The 19,555-nt window shown below is 47.4% G+C and overlaps 1 protein-coding gene across 4 annotated transcripts in view; it reads right to left on the reverse strand.

Annotated features, from left to right (window-relative positions):
* Golga7b (golgin A7 family member B) overlaps positions 1–19,555 on the reverse strand; it is a 59,975-nt gene that overhangs the window by 7,142 nt on the left and 33,278 nt on the right. For 2 of the 4 annotated variants that reach the window (XM_074078577.1, XM_074078579.1), the window contains 5 exons: positions 16,602–16,704; positions 12,342–12,451; positions 9,045–9,102; positions 7,153–7,444; positions 132–257 (listed from right to left, as the gene is read on the reverse strand). In XM_074078577.1, coding sequence (XP_073934678.1) covers positions 132–257; positions 7,153–7,164 — 138 coding nt within the window. In that variant the 5' untranslated portion in view covers positions 7,165–7,444; positions 9,045–9,102; positions 12,342–12,451; positions 16,602–16,704. Of the gene's footprint in view, positions 1–131; positions 258–7,152; positions 7,564–9,044; positions 9,103–12,341; positions 12,629–16,601; positions 16,705–19,555 lie in introns of those variants that run through there. The other 2 variants (XM_074078578.1, XM_074078580.1) reach the window with 2 other exon arrangements.

Here is a 19,555-nt window from a genome sequence, read left to right on the forward strand (position 1 = left end):
TTTGAAGTGACTGAATAAGTTATGTGTCCTATGATGTTATGTGGCACATGATCCTGGAAAAATATACATTCTAATAAAACCCTCAGTTCAATCATGGCTCTGGGTCTTAAGTTTAGAAAAGGTGTCCTTACCCGGCTGTCCAGCTCTGGGGGGAATTTGGTCTGGAACTGACAGATGGTCCCATCACTGTAATCTCTCTGGATGAAGACTTTGGTGGCCAGTGAGGCACTTCGCCGGAGCTCCTGCAGATTGTGGACCTGAGGAGATTGACAGGAGATGAAAAAAAATCCTAATGCCCAGGTTACATCCCAAACAACTTAAATTCCAATCTCTAGGTGAGGGGCCTAGGCACTGACATTGTGGTAAATCTTAATTCTCAAATTAACTTTAAACGCTCAGGGTGACCACCCACCTCAGTTTATCCTAAACTTATTCCCTGGAATGGAGGTCTTTCAGAGCCAAGTTCACAGCAAACAGAAATGAGGCAGCTGTGCTGCAAGTGCTCCGAGAAGGCCCTGGGGAAGCAAGACTGGCGTTTACTAGAAAAGCTGCTGGAATTATCCCAGACAGGTCTAAAAAGAAGCTAAATTGGAACCAAAGCTGAGCCAAATGAGAAGTTCAGAACCATCCACAGCACCAAAACCAATTTTAACAAAAGGAACAAGACACCCTGGTGGCGGGCCCTGTGCTTGGGGTACCTGGCACTGAACAAGACTGAAGTCACCAAGCTCTGCAAATAGAGATCACAACAGGAGTAGGGGCTGGGAGGATGTGGGACAGAGAAGACACTGATGTTCCCCTGAACTCAGGGACACTGAAGTCCAGGCCAAGTTATGACTGGGGCCTGGGAGCACCAGAGATGGTTTCCACATCCCACGCTTCTCACCACAGGAAACAAAGTGCCCAGGAATGTCTACTTTCCCAGAGAAAAGTGAGGAAAAAGTGAGGCCAGAAGTTGAAGTAATAGCTTTCCCTGGTAAGAAGGAGTGGGTGATTTTTGTCCCTTGTTCGAATCTGCAAACTTTGACATTGACTCAGGCCCTAGCATTTGAGGATAGTGGGCTCAATTCCACAAAAGAACAAGGCCTCTTTCTTCCACCTCACCAGCCTCAGTCACCCACATTGGAGACAACATCCCACTGGGTGAAATATGCCCAACACTGGAACCACGTGGAGACCAGGCCCTGAAGGCAGACTGAACAAATAGCCAGTTCATCCTGTGTAATTAAGCTGACTCTGTTCAGTTGCTCAGCTCTCATTTATTGAGTTCCTACTAGGGCCAGGCTCTGGGGATGCTGAGCAAAAGACAGTCTGTGAGCTCCAGGGAGGAAGACAAGTAAATATATAATGAATTAGACTGTGATGAATGGTAGAGAGAAGTCACTTGCTCAGAAACATTCAGAAAAGGCTTTCTGAAGCCTGTGTCAAGTCCTAAAGGGAGGCCATAGGTTACAAGTGCTGAAGGCAAATAGTGAGTGGGAAGAGGAAAAGGTGACCAGACAAATGGATTGATGAAGACAGAAGAGCAGGATCTACCTAGTGGCTTGAGGCAGATTGCAGCAAGGGGCTACAGCTGGCTTACAGATAGATAAGAGCCATGGGAGATGAGCTAGTATAGGAGGCAAGAGTTAGATCACAAAGCTGGACAAGAAGATTTAAGATGGGAGATACTTAAAAGCTGGGGGGAAAGAATAAATAGAGAAAGGTTCTCGATAAGGAAGAAGGAGCCAATAATTAAGACAGCAAGGTCCTGAAAAGGTAGGAATCAGAGAAGACTACATAAGACTTTGTAAATCTAGGTAAAAGATGTGATCTCAAAGTTTTGGAATGGATTAAATAATGTACAAGCATTCCTCTAGTTTTAATAGGCCTTGATTCTGCTAATCAAGGCTTTCATTGAAGAGGTCCCCTTTTGACATCTATTAGGATCCTACAATAATTTTGAAAAATAAAGATGCTTTGGAAATATAAATGAGTTAAACACTGATGTGTCTGTTGGTCTAGTTATGACTTCAAGGTAATATATTTTCAAAAGAAAAGAAATGGCTGTGGCCTTCTCTTGCCCTTCTAAAACCAACTTATGAGATTCTTCTAACCCTAGAAGGATCATTCTGGCAGTTTTGTAGGAAGTGGGCAAGACTGGGATTAGGCGACACGGAGGGAGATTCTTTTTGTAGTAGTCCAGGGGACAACTAAAGCAGGCCTAAAACCAAGAATTGAGGTGGTGAGAAGGGAAAGAACAGTGCATCAGCCATTCTGACATGGACTCAGCTGCCCCCACTCCTCCCATGCCTACATCTTCCTCTGTCTGAGCCTATGTACACACATATGTGGGTGCTCCCACGAGAGTCTCTCAGTGACTAGCTGGTTGCTGACCAGCCATTCTCCTTCCTCTAGGCACACAGCTAAATTAATCCCCAGGCTCCTTTACAGTTAGGGGTGACCACATGGCTGAGTGGAAGTGAGTGAAAATGATGTCCTGTGTAGATTTGACCATAAAGACCTGCCACTCCTTCCTGCTCTTTCCCCTTCCACAGACACTAGAGGAGCCATGTGTTCAAGATGGTTGAACCACAAGTTGGAAATGGCCTTTGACCTGAATCACTGCCTGGAAAACATCCACCAGCTGATCAGGAACTCTGTCTGAGAGTTTACCAAGCAGGAAATAATCATCAATTGTATTGACCCATTAAGATAGTAGGGTGCTACCTTACATGCAGTCCCATTTCCTCTTGGCTTTGAGTCATAGGTTCTCAAATTTCTGAGCTTTAGATACCTTCCTGGCTCCAGGTAACTAGAAATCCACTTCTGTCCCTGGAGAGTGAGGACGGGGACCTGAGCAGTTGCTAAACAATGGGATCAGACATATTTTACTTGGCAGAGCCTTGATTTCCCAGACCTACATGGAGCACACACATCACAGGCTCATGTGTGCAATTGGTGCAATTGGTGAAGACCAGGATTTAAAGCAAGGCAGGGTCTCGTGGCTCTCTCCATCCATGTTGGCTTCATTATGCCAAGAGGCCCTAGCAGAAAAATGTTCCACTAAGCAGAGAGTAGGAGACTTGATACTGGGCAACATGGCCCTGGAAAAGTCTTGTTTCTCCCTTCTCTATGCTCCCATTTCATTTCTTCAACTACAAACTAAACCTGGAACTCTATATCACTAGAGCCCCTCCAAGCTCTGACTTTCTACAGGTCTTTTCAGGGATTGTGAACACAAATGTTTCCAGGGACTGAGCAGTAAATGGGCCGGGTGGGGCCTCTGGCTAACGAGAGAACTCATGATCAATCCCTAGGAGCCAATGATTGCTGCCTTGCGAGAGTGTGCCCAGGTTGCCAGCACTCCTGATTTTTCATACCAGCCACAAATTCAGATCTTCTTAACATCAGATATCCTGACTTTTAAATATTTCCAATTTTTTTTTAATTTATAAGCACTAAGTGGGCCAAATAAGGCTCACCTGTGAACCAGACTCATTCCTAGAGCTGCTAGACTAGGACTAAAAATTAGAGCCAGACCCCCAGCCACCTGCCAGCTACTTAGCGTTCCAGAAGCAGGAGACGGGTTTCAGCATAGCTCCACAATGCTCCAGAATCCTACAGGTGGATCTCAGAACATGAGAACACCTCTCCCTGAGGCTGCAGCCTCTGTGTCTCCCCTGGGCAGCTCTCCTGAGCTTCTCTCCAAAGGTTCAACTGACCCAGAGACCTAAGCAGCTCTTTCCTTCTCATCTTCCTCAGCCAAGCCCCTCTCTCCCATCACCATTCCCCAGCCTTCTGGCAGCTGAATAAAGACAAGACCTGATGAGGAAAGACTCAGTAGTGAGATCTGCTGGCACCACTTTTCAAGCTGCAGCATGATGAGGACAAGAAGGCTGCCTGGAGAGGGAATACCACAGGTCCCATGGTTAGGGCCTGTACACCTAACAGTCCACCAGGCTGGGCTGGAGAGGAGAACCAGTGGATTGCAATGAGCTCTGGGCCTGGTCTGCCCAAGACATACAAATGACTCCCACCTGGCCCACATCTCTGTCCTCATTAAAACCATCTCTTGCACAGGTTGCAGGTGAGGCGCAACTCAAGAATCACAGGATTCAACTGATGCTCCAGCATTGTGCTCTCTAGCTGGAGCATGGCAGAGGAGTGTGGATCGTGAGTCAGAAGTAGCCAGGTAGGGCCTACCTGCAAGCTGGGCACAGGGTCACCTCTTTCTCAGTCTATACCAGGGCCCAAGCCCAAATCATTGACTGTTGTTAACCTCATGCCTCAGAGATCAAACCTCCAAATTCCCTGTTGGATAGTGCTACTTGGGTACATTTAAAAAATCTCACAGGGGGCTGGCAGAGTGATTCAAGTGGTAAAGTGCCTGAGCAAGCATGAGGCCCTGAGTTCAAACCCCAGTACTCAAAAAAAATGAGGGGTAGATAAGAATAATAGAGGACACGAATTTGATCAAAGTATGTCATATGCGGGTATGTTAATAGAAAAGAAGAAAGTGATTTAAAAATCTCAGAGGGGCCAAACTCCAGTTGGAGAAGTCCCTTCCAACTGGACACCTTCCAATTGTCCTTGGTCATCTGGACTCTTTCCCAGGAAGACCCTGATCCCAGTGACACACATTTGCAGAGGTCAGCTGCTTAGCAAATGGGCTCATTACAGCTCTCTGAATGAGGTCAGCACATGACTCGGGAGGCTTTGTCCCTCCTCTGCGTCCTTCACATGTGTGCCTCCCCTAATGCTAAGTTGTAAACAGAAATTGTGGACCTGGAAATATCCAGCTTTCATCCAGAGAGATCTTCTCTCTCTCCCTCTACCCCTCCTCTCTCCTTTTTTTTCTCTCCTCTCTTCTCCTGTCAATACGCCTGCAGCTAGAGCTGAGGACTTCCTCTTCAGAATCCTAAGGGGACAGCTATGAGAACTTAGAATGAGGTTTTCTTCTCCCAACAGGTTTTTCCTGGTAATCTCAACTCAATCCTAATAGTGAAACAGCCTGGGGAGAATGACTCACTCCAGCTCAGATACTGTACACATCCTGTGCTTTGGCACAGCCTCAGCTTCCTCCCTCTGCACTGCCATCAGAGTCCACCAAGGCCAAACCATGCAATGGGAAATGCTTGTCCTCAGCTGCCTGTCCCTTCTGGACATCTCTCTGCTCTCAAGCTGACCCAGCCAGGCCAGTCAGAGTCCTCACATCTGAGTCTTTCCTGACCTCCCCCAACTAAAGCCTCGTGCCAAGGCCCCTGGCACCCTTCTCTCTGTTAAGACACCACAACTACCTAATTGGACACACTAACCCTGGATGCAATAACAACAACAAAGATAATGGCTATGGAGGCAAGCAATTCAGGTGTTCATCCTGGCCCAGCCACTTTTTAGCCATATTTTCTTAAGTCTCAACCCTGTGGTTGCATCATCTGTAAAATGGGGTAATGATGCCTTCTTTGCCGCCTTCATAGGGCTCAGGCAAGCTTCTGAGCCTCTGTTGTCTCATCTGTTAATTGCAGATAATAACACCATACCTGGCCACTTCACAGGGCTGCTCTAAGGCTAAAAGGCATTCACGTGTGTGATGGTACTTTGTACACAGGAAACTGCTATATCCACAGAAGCATTGTGAGCACAGCCTCTCCCAGGGGAGAGTCATCATGCTTACAGCAGCCTCCCGGAAACCTGGCTTCAACCTAGAGGTGTCAGCCTGTGGCTTAGAAGCTGTTAGCCTGAGTGGGAGAGATGCTAGGACAGATGGGCTTGTTGGAATCTGTCAGATCACATCACCCAAGGGGCCGCCTTCTCTGCTCACATTGCTGGCCCATCCACACCCATGTGGCTGAACTGCCTCCTTTCTATCCAACACCACAGCCTCTGCTGCAGTCTGCAGCCCTCTCTGGAAGGTGACCAGCTCCTTGGCCATTTCTCCTCTTATTCTTCCTGCTCTTCTCAGTGTCCATGGCACTCTCTGAGCGCTCTGCAGTCCTCCACTCTAGAAGCCAGGCTCCAAGCTCCATCCAGGGCTTGCCTCCACATGGGGTCCTGAGTGGGCACAGCCCCTCCTACCAAACCTGAGCTTCATCAGAAAGTCAAACTATGCCAGGCAGCTGCCCCTTGCTCTTTGGAGGAGAATCTGGAATTACAATAGCACTTGCTACTGATGTCACTCTAATCACCAGGATGCCCAGAGGCACTGCACAGAATCATTCAAAGGCCTCTGCTCTCCTGGCTGTGTTCCAGGTACATTGGAAATAAGGAGACACCACAAAGGAAGTCAACATCAGAGCTGGGTGTCCTGGGTTCCACTCCAAAAATTCAAAAGAAGAAACTTTCAGCTCTGCTGTTGATATGCTATGTGTCAAACTGGTCCTCCTTCTCCATATGCCAGCTTTATCACTTATAAAGTGGGACCATAAAGAGCTCCCATCTCCCTCACAAAATGAGGGTTGGAGGGAGTAATTCCTGATCTCTTAACCATTGCACCTAGATTTTACTATGTGCCTCCCACAAGACACTGAGCAAATGTGGATACACCCAGTCAGGTAACTTGAATGAGGTGAAAAAGCAAGAAGGGGTGGTTTACAAAAGTGGGCGGGGGGACAGTGCAAAAAGCTCATTAAAACCAACCATTTGGGTTCTGGGCCTCAGGATGTCTTTGTCCCATTCTTCCTCCAAAAGAAATGCAGATATAGAGGCCAGTCTGTCTTCCTTAGCCAGGTTTTTGGGTTCAGAAGCTGGGTGACCACGCTACACAACAGCAGCTAACCACCTCCCCTGCCCATCCCATTACACACGCGTGCATGTGTCTCCAACCCTCTGGGGCAAGTGGGAACCCTGAAGTTCAGGAGAAAGAGAGACCCCAGCCTGGGACCCTGGAGCAACCCTGGCGCTGGTGCCAACAAGTGGACACTTCAGGGCTCAGAGGGAGCATGGAGAAGATTGACAGGTCAAAGGCTAGATAAGCCCTCATATCAAGAGCCCCTCTCTTCCGCCCTGCCACTCCACCCCACCTTCCCCTCCTCTCCTGGGACTCGCCCCGGGGAACCACCTCGCACCCCCACACCTCCCCCGCCTTCCCCTCCCGCCCATTCCACCCCTAGCGGGGATTCGTTCCCGCGGCGGCAGTCGGACACTGCCTGCGGGCCGGGTGCGCGCCCCTACCTCGGTGGCCATGTTCCGGGGACGCAGGCGGCTCCGGGGCTACCGCGGGGCTGGTCAAGGGAGGCTGTCCGCGGTGCTGACTCGGGGAGCAGGTGGGCTGGCGGCTTCGAGGCTGACACTGGGCGCTGTCCGCGGTGCTGATTCGAGCGCCGCGGGCCAGAAACAGGAGGGCGCGAGGCTGGGTGCTGGCGAGGGGCGCTGTGCTGTCTGCGGTGCTGATGCGGGCGCCGGGCCGGGGAGGCGAGGCCGCACCCGAGGCTCCTCACGGCCCGATCGCCCGCTGCCGCGGCTCCTGCAGGCAATGGCCCGGTTTATCTTTGACAGCCGCGGCGGCGGGGACGGGGGCGGCGGGGGAAGGAGGGGCCAGCGCCTCCGCGGGCCGGGAGGGGGAAGCCGCTGCCCCCAGACTCCGGCGCCCGCGGGAGAGGAGCCCCGCCGGCCGCCACAGGCTCGCTCCCGCCCCGCCCCGCCCCGCCCCGCCCCGCCCCGCCCCGCCTCGAGGCCCCTCCTCGAGGCCCCGCCTCTCCTGCCTGCCCTTCCCCCCTAGTAAGAAAGAGCGCCAGGGCTCTGCGCTCGCTACCGCGGTCTCCAGGGAAAGAGGCAGGAACGCTCTGCGACAAGACACTCGTCTGCAGAAACCACCCGTTCGCAGGCCTCCAGGTGCGGCCTCTTTACCTCCCAAACGCCCCCCAGCAGCGCAGCTCTAACCTGGCCCCCACCCTATCCCAGACTTCCTCTTTTTTTCTCTCCTCATTCATTTTACATGTTGACCACCACCATGGACGTTCCAAATTCTAACATGGATCTTTCCTCTTCCCTCTCCTTCCCTCTAGCTAGACGAAGATGCTGCAGGCTGCAGAGAATCGTTTCCTTTCTTTAAATGTGTGCCCGAATTTCACCCCCAGCTCTACCCTGGGGTCTCTTCTTCCAGGGAGCTCCAGAATGGAGACCAGCGTCTCTTTAGGTTCCTCCTGGCTGTGGTCCCCACCCCTTACTCTCTTTCTTTCCTTTGCAATCCCAGAGTTTACACACACTCCACCTGCCACTCGAAAACCACAGGCAGAGACTGCCAAACCAGTATGCCAGCTCTCCAAGGGTTGTTGTCTGGCCTGGGGCTGCCTTCCATTTGTTGGTGTCAGACCTACCTTCCAACCAAATGGTCTGTTTGCTTACTAAACAGAAAACCCCAACACGGGTGCCCTTATACACATCTACAATCCCCCTGCAACTCTCTGTGGGGAGCTAGGTGTGTTCCTCTGCTTCTCCCTGGTGTCCAAAGGTCAACAGCAACAAGCCACACAAAGGGACAGACGGCAGCCAGAAGACCTGGGATCTGGTTCCAGGCTTCTCCAGCTGTCTGACTGTGGACAGACATTGTCTCACCTGCTGAGCTCATGGTCCCCTTTCTGTAAAATATGAGGTTGGACTGCACTAGACTATACTGAAGGCCGTTTCTTTTTTTCCTTCCACTTTTTATTTTGAAATTTCCTAGTATACAGAAAAGTTGAAAGAATAGTGCAATAAACTATACTATCCAACTGCTTCAACTATAATCAACATTTTACTATATTTGCTTTATTGAGACATGTAGAAACAGAGATACATTTGATTAGATTACGAGAAGGGAAAGGCATTGTAAGGCTTTATATGAGCATCAGCATTCCATCTCCTCAGAGTAAGAGCATTCTCCTGCCTAACCACAGTATCATTATCATGTCTTTTAAAATTCTACATCATCTACAATCATAGGGTAGTTTGTTGTTCTACACATTAGTAGCAATTCCTCCAGAACTTTCCACTTGTAATAGCTAACATTTATCAAGCACATGCTATGTGCCAGGCCACCTGACTATGTAACCCTCACAATTACTCTTTGAGCAGCATGTTCTTACCTTTGTTATTTCCACTTTACAAATGAAGAAACTGAGTAAGTTGCTTCAGGTCACATGGCTTGGGAGAAATGAAGACAGGACTTAGACATAGGCAATCAAGCTCCAGAACCTGAGTGTTCCTCCTGACTGCGCTGCCTCCCTCCAGCTTCTTATAGACCATAAGCTAGCACAGCAGCAACTGCCTGCTTCACAGCTAAGCACACAGAGTCCAAAAAAGTTAAAGGCAGATGTTTCACTCCACCTCCGAGTTTGGTAAATGATTTGGTATCAAAGAGTTACAAACACGGTGGTCACCGGTAAAAATAAATAAATAAATAAACACATCATCTGATGATCTCCAGAACTTCACAGTTCTTCTCACTTACTTTTTTTGTTCATTTTTTCTATATAGCCCAATGCTTCTACCACAGCCTCCCAGGTGTTAGGGTTACAGATGTGTGTCCCTGCCCAGCTTATTTTGATCATATTAATTTGACAGCCATCTGAAAACCATTCTTTTTACCCAATGACTAGAGAGAAGCTTGGATGAGTCCACTCAATAAATCTATTCAATCAATGTATATTCGCTGAACACCTACCTAGATTCTTCTAGGAACTTGAAATACAGCAATGACTAAATACACAAAGTTCCTATTGAGCTTACATGGTAATGAGGTAATAATCTATAATATGTAAGTAAAAAATATGTCAAGTTGTGATCATTGCCAGTAAGATAAAATGATGGTGACAAAGGGAAGGAAGGCCTTAGAAGGAATAGCGAGGGAAGACTTTTTTGGTAAGGTACAATTTGAGCCAAGGTACAGACAGAGAGGACAGAGTATAAGAGAGTATAAGGGCCCTAGGAAGTAGTGGGCTTGGTATGTTCAGAAAAAAAAAAAAAGCTAAATCAGTGTAGGTAGATTGAAGTGAGCAAGTGAAAGAGAGATGGGAAATCAGAGAAGTGGTAAGAACGAATCAGTCTTATGGGACTTAGGCCCTGCTAAGGACTTTGGATCCAATTCAGAAGGATTAGAGTTAGAGGCATGGTATTATCCAATTGTGGCATTTTAAAGATTATTCTGGATGCTAGGGTGGAGGGGAGGCAAGCATAGAAGCTGCAAGACCACTTAGATTAGTCCACCCAAGATGTGGTGGTGGCTTACAACAAGGTAGTGCCGGTGGAGGTGGTGAGAAGTGGCCAGGCTCTAGACACAATTGACAGGATCTACAATGGATTGGATATGTGGTCTGGAAAAGTTAAAGATGATTCCCAATATTTAAGACTGAGCTACTGAAAGAAAAGGGTTTCTATATATTTGAGAGTAGAGGAAGTATGGGATAAGTAGGCTTGAAAGGATGGGTAATATAGCATTTTGGTCAGGTTTAGCTGACTTACATTTGATGTTTGACGTGTATATTATAAGCAGAGTAGTAGAGAAGGCAATTGGGGTTTAGGTGAGGGATAGGAGCTAGAGATAAACTTCAGGAGTCACCCATATGTGGATGGGGTTTAAAGCAGGAGATCACCTAAAGACTAGATATAGCTAGAAAAATTGTCTAAGAACTAATCCTGGGTACTTCCTTACTTTCAGACTAGAAAAAAAGATGGCTGAAAAGAGGGCAGTGAAGTCAGAGGCCTGTGAGCATGGTCCCCTGGAAGGCTGAGAAGAGAGCTTGCCCACTGTGTCCAAAGCCTCTCCATGTAGCATAAGATAAGGACTAAGAGATGACCCTTGGCTTGGCAGCAGGAAGGTCACTGGCAACATTGAGAAGAGCTCTGTGGTATAGGGATGAGATCCTGATTAAGTGGGTTTGAGAGTTAAAATAAAGGAGAGGAAGTAGAGATACTACATGTGCAGACAATTCTTTAGAAGCATTTTGCTATGGTCTGAGGGACAGGTGGGAGCAAGGGAGGTTCTTTTCAAGATGAGAGACATTGGAGTTTGTTTGTACACTGATAGGAAGTATAGTGGAGAGTGAAACATTGATGGATCAGGAAAGAGCAGACTAATGGCAGGAGCAAATCCCTATAATGTCATCAGAAAATGAGATCTGAGACAAACACAGAGGGGATGACTTTGGGGAGGAGCATGGCCAATTTTCCACCACAGATAGCAAAAGAAGCAGGGCAAATGGCCACAGATGTGAGCTGCTTAGGAGGTTTTGTGGTATATGGAAAGACCTGAGCTCTACTCCAAGCTCCACTTCAACTAGTCAAGGACTATCCACGCATCATGACTTATCCTAACGTGTCCATTAAATCTGTATGAATAGAAGGCTTGCCAAATGCCAGGTATGGTGCTGCCTCTTTCCTGTGTAGCCCAGGAAAATGTCTTCCCATTGTCATTACAGGACAAGGATGCTATAAAAGGCATTGAGATCACCTATGCAAGGACAAGGGCTTCATTTTAACATCTGGCTCCACTGACAGAAGAGACTTTAACAGCTTCAGCCTCCTTCCCTACCTTGCCCCCAGGGTGGTTACAACAACCTTTACTGGACTTCAAGTCTTGGAGGCATCAAAGTGGAAGCCATGAAGAGTGGGGGGAGTTCCATACCATGCTGACTCAAGCTGGTATGGGATGCTATAGGGTGGGATGTTCCCACACCCCAGTCATCTGGACTGTAACTCTTGAGGCCGAGAGGCCTTTGAGATTTAATCTGACTAATCATTATTATCCAGATGCCTTGGGACAACCTAGTCCCATGCAGGAGCCCAGCTCTTTGATGTTTTTGTCATAAATTAATGAGTTCCCCCACAAAATAACATCAAAGAAGATCTACTAACTAATTCACTGTTATCATCTTCCAATCTGTGGCTGCTTTGGAAAGTATCCAAAAATAAAGGACCACAGCCAAAAAAAGAAACCAACTGAAAGATTTGGAAATCCTGATATCTGGAAAGAGATGAGAGAAAAATGAACTCCTGCAGACTGCAGAGGAGCCAGGGAAAGAGCTAGCAAACCTCAGAGAAATGGAGAAAAGGCATGAGACAAGGAGAGTCTCAGCAGTTGGGTCTGGAAGGAAAACAATTGCCTGAATGCTTGAGGGGAAATTGTGGTCTGGAAAATTTTAAATGGTGTCATCTCTGAGCACACTGTGGAGACTACGAGGAAGTGTGTGGTACGAAACTGTGTCCCTGGAGCCAGGTGGCATGGAGTTCAGTCTCTAGCTCTGCTATTTACTATGTGATCATAGGCGAGTCTCAATCAGTGTGAGCCTCAGTTCTCTGATCTGTAAAATGGTAGCAATAATTTCTCACACACACACACTCCAAATAGGAGTCATCAAATACAGGAGGCTTTCTCTAGATGTTACCTGACTCTTCCAAACAGGGTCTTTCAAGACAAAAACAGGAAAGGGTTTACACAGAAACGCTGATGGAGATCTTCCCACAGTGATGGTTGTTCCAGATCCAATAGGATTTCCTAAAGCACAGAAAAAATATCAGCAAATGTGCTTCCTTTCACTCCATGAGCAGTTACTGAACATCCCCTGCAGTCAGTCAGAAAATGACCGTAGGATGCTCCCAACCCCAGGAGGGCACCAAAATACCATCTAGTGATGACGATGACCAGTATGATGGTTGGAATATGGAATAGGGTTTCCCTTCTGAGATTCATGCTGAAACTTAATCCCCACTATGAGAAATCAAGAGGTGATTAGAACTCATGCAAATAATGAAGTAGTGGTTAATGTGCTTATCTCGAGAGTGGATCTGCTATAAAAGCCAATTGGACCAGGTCTCTCATGCATTCCCTGTCTCTTACCATGTGCTTTCCTGAGCCACAAGGAAATCACCACCATATGCAGCCCTTGTGCATAAACCATAAGCCTTGGACCAGAACCATAAGCCAAAATAAACTTCTTTTTTTTATAACTTACCTGGTCTGTGTCATTAACAACAACTAGGGTCTGTGATAAGTGCTAAGATGAAGGCAGAGTTCTCAGAGTTGGGGTCCAGGAAAGGTTTTACAAGCTATGGAATTTGAGTGTGGTCTGCGAGGATTAGTGTCAGACTGCCAGATAGCCAAAGAAAACCAAAGAAAAGGCTTGAGCAGTGCCTGGAAATGAGAACCTCTGGAACCCTGGACTCAAAGAAGCAGTCCCCAAGCAGAAACAAGGACAACTCAAAAGCCTCTAAAACATGAATGGAGGGCACCTGCCCTAAAAATAGTACCAGAGCAAGAGCAGGCAGACCATGACACATGTCTGCAAGTGGAGTCACTAGGAGGTGACTAAGCTAAAGGGGAGTTGCCTCCCTTTGTTAACTTCATTCAATTTAATTCAGAGTCTCTCTCTCTCTCTCTCTGCCCCCCCACCCCGTCTTTCCTCCCACCAGAGGCAGTGAAATGGGAGGCAAGAGGCAAGGTTCTGTAAGTAGAACTCATAGCTACCCTGCCCATGTGAGGTTGCAGACCCTGGGATGACATCAGGAACTCTTGGCTAAAATGTTCACCTGTCATTACTGCAGCCACTGGGTTGGAGGCCAGACAGAATGCCAAGGGACCCCTGTCCCAATAGTGGCTCACAAGGCACATAGAGTGGCAATCACAAATGATTGAATGCAGGGTCTCACATCCACACCAAGCAAACTGGCAGCGAACTCACCAATCACTTCAAACCATAGCCTACTGGAAAGATGGCAAGGCTTCTGACTAAGAAGGAAATTACTTCAGAAAGCAAATAGGCATGAGCATAAAGGGTAACAGGTGCTTTAAAAGCATCATTAATTACCAGAGCCAAAAGGGATCATGGAGTTCAAGCCAATTTTAGCTGCAGAACCCTTTGTTCAGACAAATTCTTGCATGAAAGACAGATCTATAAAATAAATGAAAGAAAGTGGATTTGGATGAAGGGAGACAGGACGCCCTTGCTCTCCCACCCCCTCATCCTCTCCCTACCCCAGACATCCCTAAGGCACCCTCCCCAGACCAAGGACCCCTAGGGTTCTGCAGAATGGTTCTTTTAATCATCAAAGTAGCACACACCTATGACTTTAAAAAGCCAGACAGAGAAAGCCAAAGAAAAGGCAGGAGGCCCCCACTTACTCTGTCTTACACCTTCCCACCCTGTCATCTATTCTCTAGAAGAAATGACTTTTTCACTCTTTTAGTGGTTTCTGTTTTAAATTCTTCTGATGGCCATCTTTAAGTTGCTAAATGATAGGCTTGTGCTTCTTCTGTTTCTTAATCTATCAACTCTAGGAACCTTGTCTTGTTTTCTGCAGTGGCAGTAGAGGGTGGCTCATGTTCCGAACCTCATGTGTCAATATGGATCCGTCACTCTTTAAACTTACTTTTTCTTGTTACCAAAGAAACACATGCAATTGGTTTAAAATCCCCACCATGGGCAAAAGGCTGATCATGACAAACAGAAACTGTGTCCTATCTCTTCCTTCCCTTCCATAATTCCCATCTGCCTGGCCACTCAGGTGTGTTGATTGGTGGAAGAGAAAACTCTCCAGTTCCCCTTCTTTTTTCTATAGCACTCATCACCTTAGAAAAGGCAAAGTCTGCCATTTACTTCTTATGTCTTCTGTTTGTCTTGCCTGAAAAATTGCAAGCTTAGATAGGGATCTTTGCGATGTTCACCACTGATGCACCCAAAATACTAGAAGAATGTCTGGCCCTATAGATACTTGCTGAATTAATTAAAGTAGAATTCTCTGGAAAGGAGAGAAAGATGAGGTTTCTTTGCAATACTGTTAGAACCAATCATTTTACATCTGATTTTGTTCTATGGGAAGGAATAGAAATGAAAATTTTTATTTATAGAGGATATAAACCTCTTCAGGACAATGGGGGAGGTGTCAAATAGATAAAAATCTCCATTCAGGCCCCTTATTAGCTTTGCATGTTTGGACAAGTGGTCCAGTTGTCTTGGAAAGACAGTATTTGCCTACTTGGTAGATGCTAAGAAGGAAGTGAATGTTGAAGTGACCTTTGCCAATCCCACATTCCCTAACACAGCTCCTGCTGTGGAAAGAAGAGGGAGAGGGGTTTCTTCCAGAAGGAACTGGGCCACTGTGAGCCCCAGAGCCTGGGGGCTTAACCATAGCTAAGAATATGTTCTGGACACTACTGGAGGAATTGGGGCAGGAAGGAGAGAAGGCTGTTCTAACCTGCCAACCCCAGCACAAGGGCTCCCACCTTGCAGGTGCATCTAGAAGTTAATTAGTCCCAAGAAACCTTTCTTGAGCCTTCCTACCATCAGACAGAGCTTTCTAAACACTTCTCTTACCGTGCTCTGCTTGGAAACTCCACAGAGCTTTTGGAATTCCTGACCACTGGCTAGATCACAGAGGAGGGTCCAACAAGCGGAATACTTCCCTCGGAATACTTCCCTGACATTCCAAGTTCTGCCAAACGCTGTGTGACTTTTATAAAGGCCTTAATCCCCATTCAGGAAGGAGGATCCTCCTGGTCTAGCTACCTCTTAAAAGCATCCAGAGAGAGTCAACACCTGAATTCTAGAAGGGACACATTGAAGCCACAGCTCTTGGGGAAGCCTTCCCTCATACTTTAGCCATGATTAAGCCCTGACTGTGAGCACTCTACAGTTACCCTGAATGTCTGTCTTTCCTGTTGGACCATAAGCCCTATGGGCATGAAACTTGTCTCCCCCAGAGACTGCAAATAGGTTGTCCTGTTAACACCATTTGAACAATAAAGACATTTAATTAATATAAGAAGTCTGGAGGGTGCAGCTCCACGTAATCCTCCTGGCTAGTGCCCAGTGGCCCACCAGTGTCCCCAAGAACCCAGGTTTTTCCCATCCTTTCACTACGACATCTTGAGCACTTTGCTTTTGCCCTCAGACCTATTGTCCCGTAGTTGGAAGATGCTAGTGTGCACCAGACCTCATGTACTCACATCTGAGCACTTATGGCAGGAAGGAGAGAAGAACCTACCTCCTTTTCTCAGGGAGTTAAATCCTTCCCAGAAGCCTCCAAGCAGACATAACTTACGTCTCATTGGCCAGGACTGGGTCACATGGCCATTTCTAGTTGCAAGGGGAAAGCATTTTCAGACTCGATAGGAGGAGAAAAGTGAGGAAGAAAAAGCTGAAAATAGTCAGATTGGGTATGAAACCAATGCTGTCTGCCACATTTCTCAGTTATGAAATGTGGTAATCATATATAAAGGAGACTCTGAAGATGACAGTGACAAAGGGAAGCAGCAAGCTTCTAAAGGAGAAGAGAGGGACCCAGGTCTGAGGGAGGAAGAGGCTACTATGGGCAAGAATGTAGGCATGGAAACAGATTTTGAAGAGAAGAGAGTAACCTTAACCTCACCAATGCCAAAAAATGAAGCCAAGCATGATGACTCACACCTGTAATCCCAGCACTCAGGAGGTAGAGACAGGAGAATCAAGTTTGAGGCCAGCCTAAGCTACAACAGGAAGCTGTCTTTTAAGAAATGAAAATGACTAATTTGAGGAACACTAAAGAAAATCAAGGGGGGAACACAATGAGCCACCACCCTCTATCCAGATCATCGACCATTAAAAAGACACATAAATCAGGCATTGGGAAGCAACATGGACACATCTACATTGCTACGGGAGTATCAGTACCTTCAGTCAATTTGGAAAACAACTTAACCAGCAATTCCCCTCCTAGGTTCATATCACTGTCTGTGTGTTTCCAGTCAGAAATGGGAATGTTCACAGCAGCACTCTGTAAATAGAAAAGAAGACCCAGGTCATGTGTGGTAGGCAGGCACATGTCTGTTATTCCAGGACTCAGGAGATAGAGGCAGGAGGATGGCAAGTTCAAGGGCAGCCTTGCCTACGTAGCAAGACCCTGTCTCAAAAAAAAAAAAAATTGAAAACAACCCAAATAGCTGAGACTAGAAAATGGATAATTAATGATCCATTCCCACTATGGAATACTATACAGCAGCAACAACCTGCACAAATCTCACATCACATACACACACACACACACACACACACACACACACACGCAAATGGTAGCAGAATATATCCAGTATGGTTGCATTTATATAAAGTTCCAAAACTAAAACAATATGTTACTTATGTAAATTAACACAAGTGTGAAACTATCAGGAAAGATACAAAGATAAACACAAAATTCAAGGAAGTTCTTAGCTCTAGTGAAGCTTGGGGACAAGCCTACCACAGACTCCACATGGGAAGGAAACCATCTAAAACGGAGTGGTGGGTACACAGGCATCAGTATGTTCTTAATTTTAGAGATTTCAGGGGAGATAAAGGCCGCATGCAGCCCGCCCTGGGGGCCCCAGACTTTCCCAATGTGTCATCATCTGGGATCTGCAGAGCTTAGACACCACAGGGTTCAGACTGGTCGAAGTCTAACTAGCCTTGTCTGGGTGTCAGGTGGACTAAGAGAGACCCCCATTTGGGAGGGAGAGGAATGGAAGAAAGGGGTAGTCTGGAGAGACAGCCAAGACATTAGGATGTTTGTCCTTAAGGAGCTAGGGGGTGCAAATAAAAGGGAGAAGCATCACTCCCTCCCCTGTGCCAGGCCCAGCCCCTAGATCTCATTGAAGCCTCCTGCTGTGCTTAGGAGGGGAATTTGCTACCTCCATTCCAACAAAGAAAACACAAGGGCTTAACTAAATTACTTGCTCCTGTCCCAGCAGCAGGAAACCCCTCCTACCTGGGCCACCTTCCCTCCAACCTTGGCCCAGGCACACTGACCTTCCATCACCCTTCTGCTCAGATCAGTGGTCTTTGCCCAGGGCTTTGCACTTCCTGTCCCCTCTCCGAGAAACCCACCCTGACATCTTTCCCTGGCAGGGTCTTGCCCACCTTCAGGTCTCAGTCCCTCTGTGCCTCAGGAAGGCACTCAGTAAGCCCCTCCTGCCTTCAGACTAGTATGCTGACATTCCTGGGTATTCAGGAAGGAAGGAGGTAAGACCTTCCAGATGGCCCTATTACTGTCAGGTCACAACTCTGCTCAGTGAGTACACTCCCTCCCTCTCTCCACTCCTAATGAGCTTTTTCCTGACTTCTGGCATTGGGTTCTTGGCAACCAGTGTTCCAGAAAGATACCCTGAAATTGGAGGATGTTCAGAGATGAAATATCTGAAACAATGCAGGAACAGAGGAAATGGAATAATTATAACAGATGAAAAGACCCACACTCCGGGATTTGCCAAGTTAAATGGAATAGGGTAATTGTATACAAGGCTCTAAGGAGTGTGAAGCCCTCTGGAGGGGGAGGTATTGGAGATGGCATGAGAGGGTATAATTATGTGGAGTAGAATAAGCTGAATCCCTGGGAATTTGGGGCTTAGTGGCAGGAACCATTTCCTCCCAGGGAAAGCTCTGAGGTTGAGCAGCAGTTTGCTAACGGAAGGAGTGGGATGCCACCCTGATGGTATTCAAGCCCAGCATGAGCCAGGCCTGGAGACTCTACAAGTACAGGGCCTTTATTCTAGAAGGCTGGGATCAGGCGTCGGGGACAGAGGTGATCTGATGGCAGGATGGTGTAATAGTCATTTGTCACAGGCTCTTGGTCAGAGAGAGCTGGATTCTGGGCTCTCTGGCAGCTTTCTGGCTGTCTGACCTTCAGCACATGCTTCAAGAGTCCAGGGCCTCAGTTTCTGCATCTTCATAATGGTGGCAACACCTGCACTGTAAGATAATTGGGGTGAGTGAATATGGTCATTTACATAGGCCCGTGCACAGTGCTGGGTAAATAGAAAACGTACGAGATGTCAGCTACAAGACACTCATTGGATTTCGCTGGGATCTCGCCACTTGGGAAAGATGCACAAAGTTGGTGGTAGGTCTCAGTGCAGATAACACAGGCTAGGGCAATGTGAGATTCCTGGGAGATGGGATGCTCAGCAGGAAAGCCTGGTCAGATAGGCTCTACATCTTCCTAGCCTTTCTTTTCCAGGCAGGAGAAACCAACCAAGCAGCCTTTTGCTGCCAAGTGGACAGCAGGCTCCCTGGCTGCAAGACCATGACTTTCACCTCACAGGCCCTTCCTGCAAAGAGAAGGACTCATTTGTGAGCATCTGGGCACAAACAGGCTTGCAGAAAGGCCCAGTCCTTGGTTTAAAGGTATCTGTCTGGCTGGGAATGTGGCTCAGTGCCTAGCATGTAGCGGCCCTGGGTTCAATCCCTAGCACTGCCAAAAAAAAAAGTATTGTTAAGATTTCCAAGATAGACAAGCTCCTTTCTTGCAAGTTAGGGGAAGATGAGGGTAGGGATGAGTAGGATGACAAAGGTGGGGGAAGCCAGGCCTGCTGGAATGGCACAGCCTGCAAAGACTCAGCAGAAGACAGGCCCAACCTGTGAGATCTGGTAGGGACACAGGTAATCCCTGGTTCCCTGTCTGGGGCCTCTGAAGCTAACTTGGCTCCCCAACTTCTTGGAATGAAAATCAGGGATGCCATGGCCTTTGGCCAAAAACTGAAACATAAGAAACCAGGATCACAAAGCAGCGTAAACAAAGTGCTACATGGGGCACATTTAGAACAGTTCCTAGTTCTGCTGTTCTGATGGGGAGAAAGGAAGCTTCCAGGGGATGT

The sequence above is a fragment of the Castor canadensis genome, chromosome 7, assembly GCF_047511655.1.
Source record: "Castor canadensis chromosome 7, mCasCan1.hap1v2, whole genome shotgun sequence".
Lineage (NCBI taxonomy): Eukaryota > Metazoa > Chordata > Mammalia > Rodentia > Castoridae > Castor > Castor canadensis.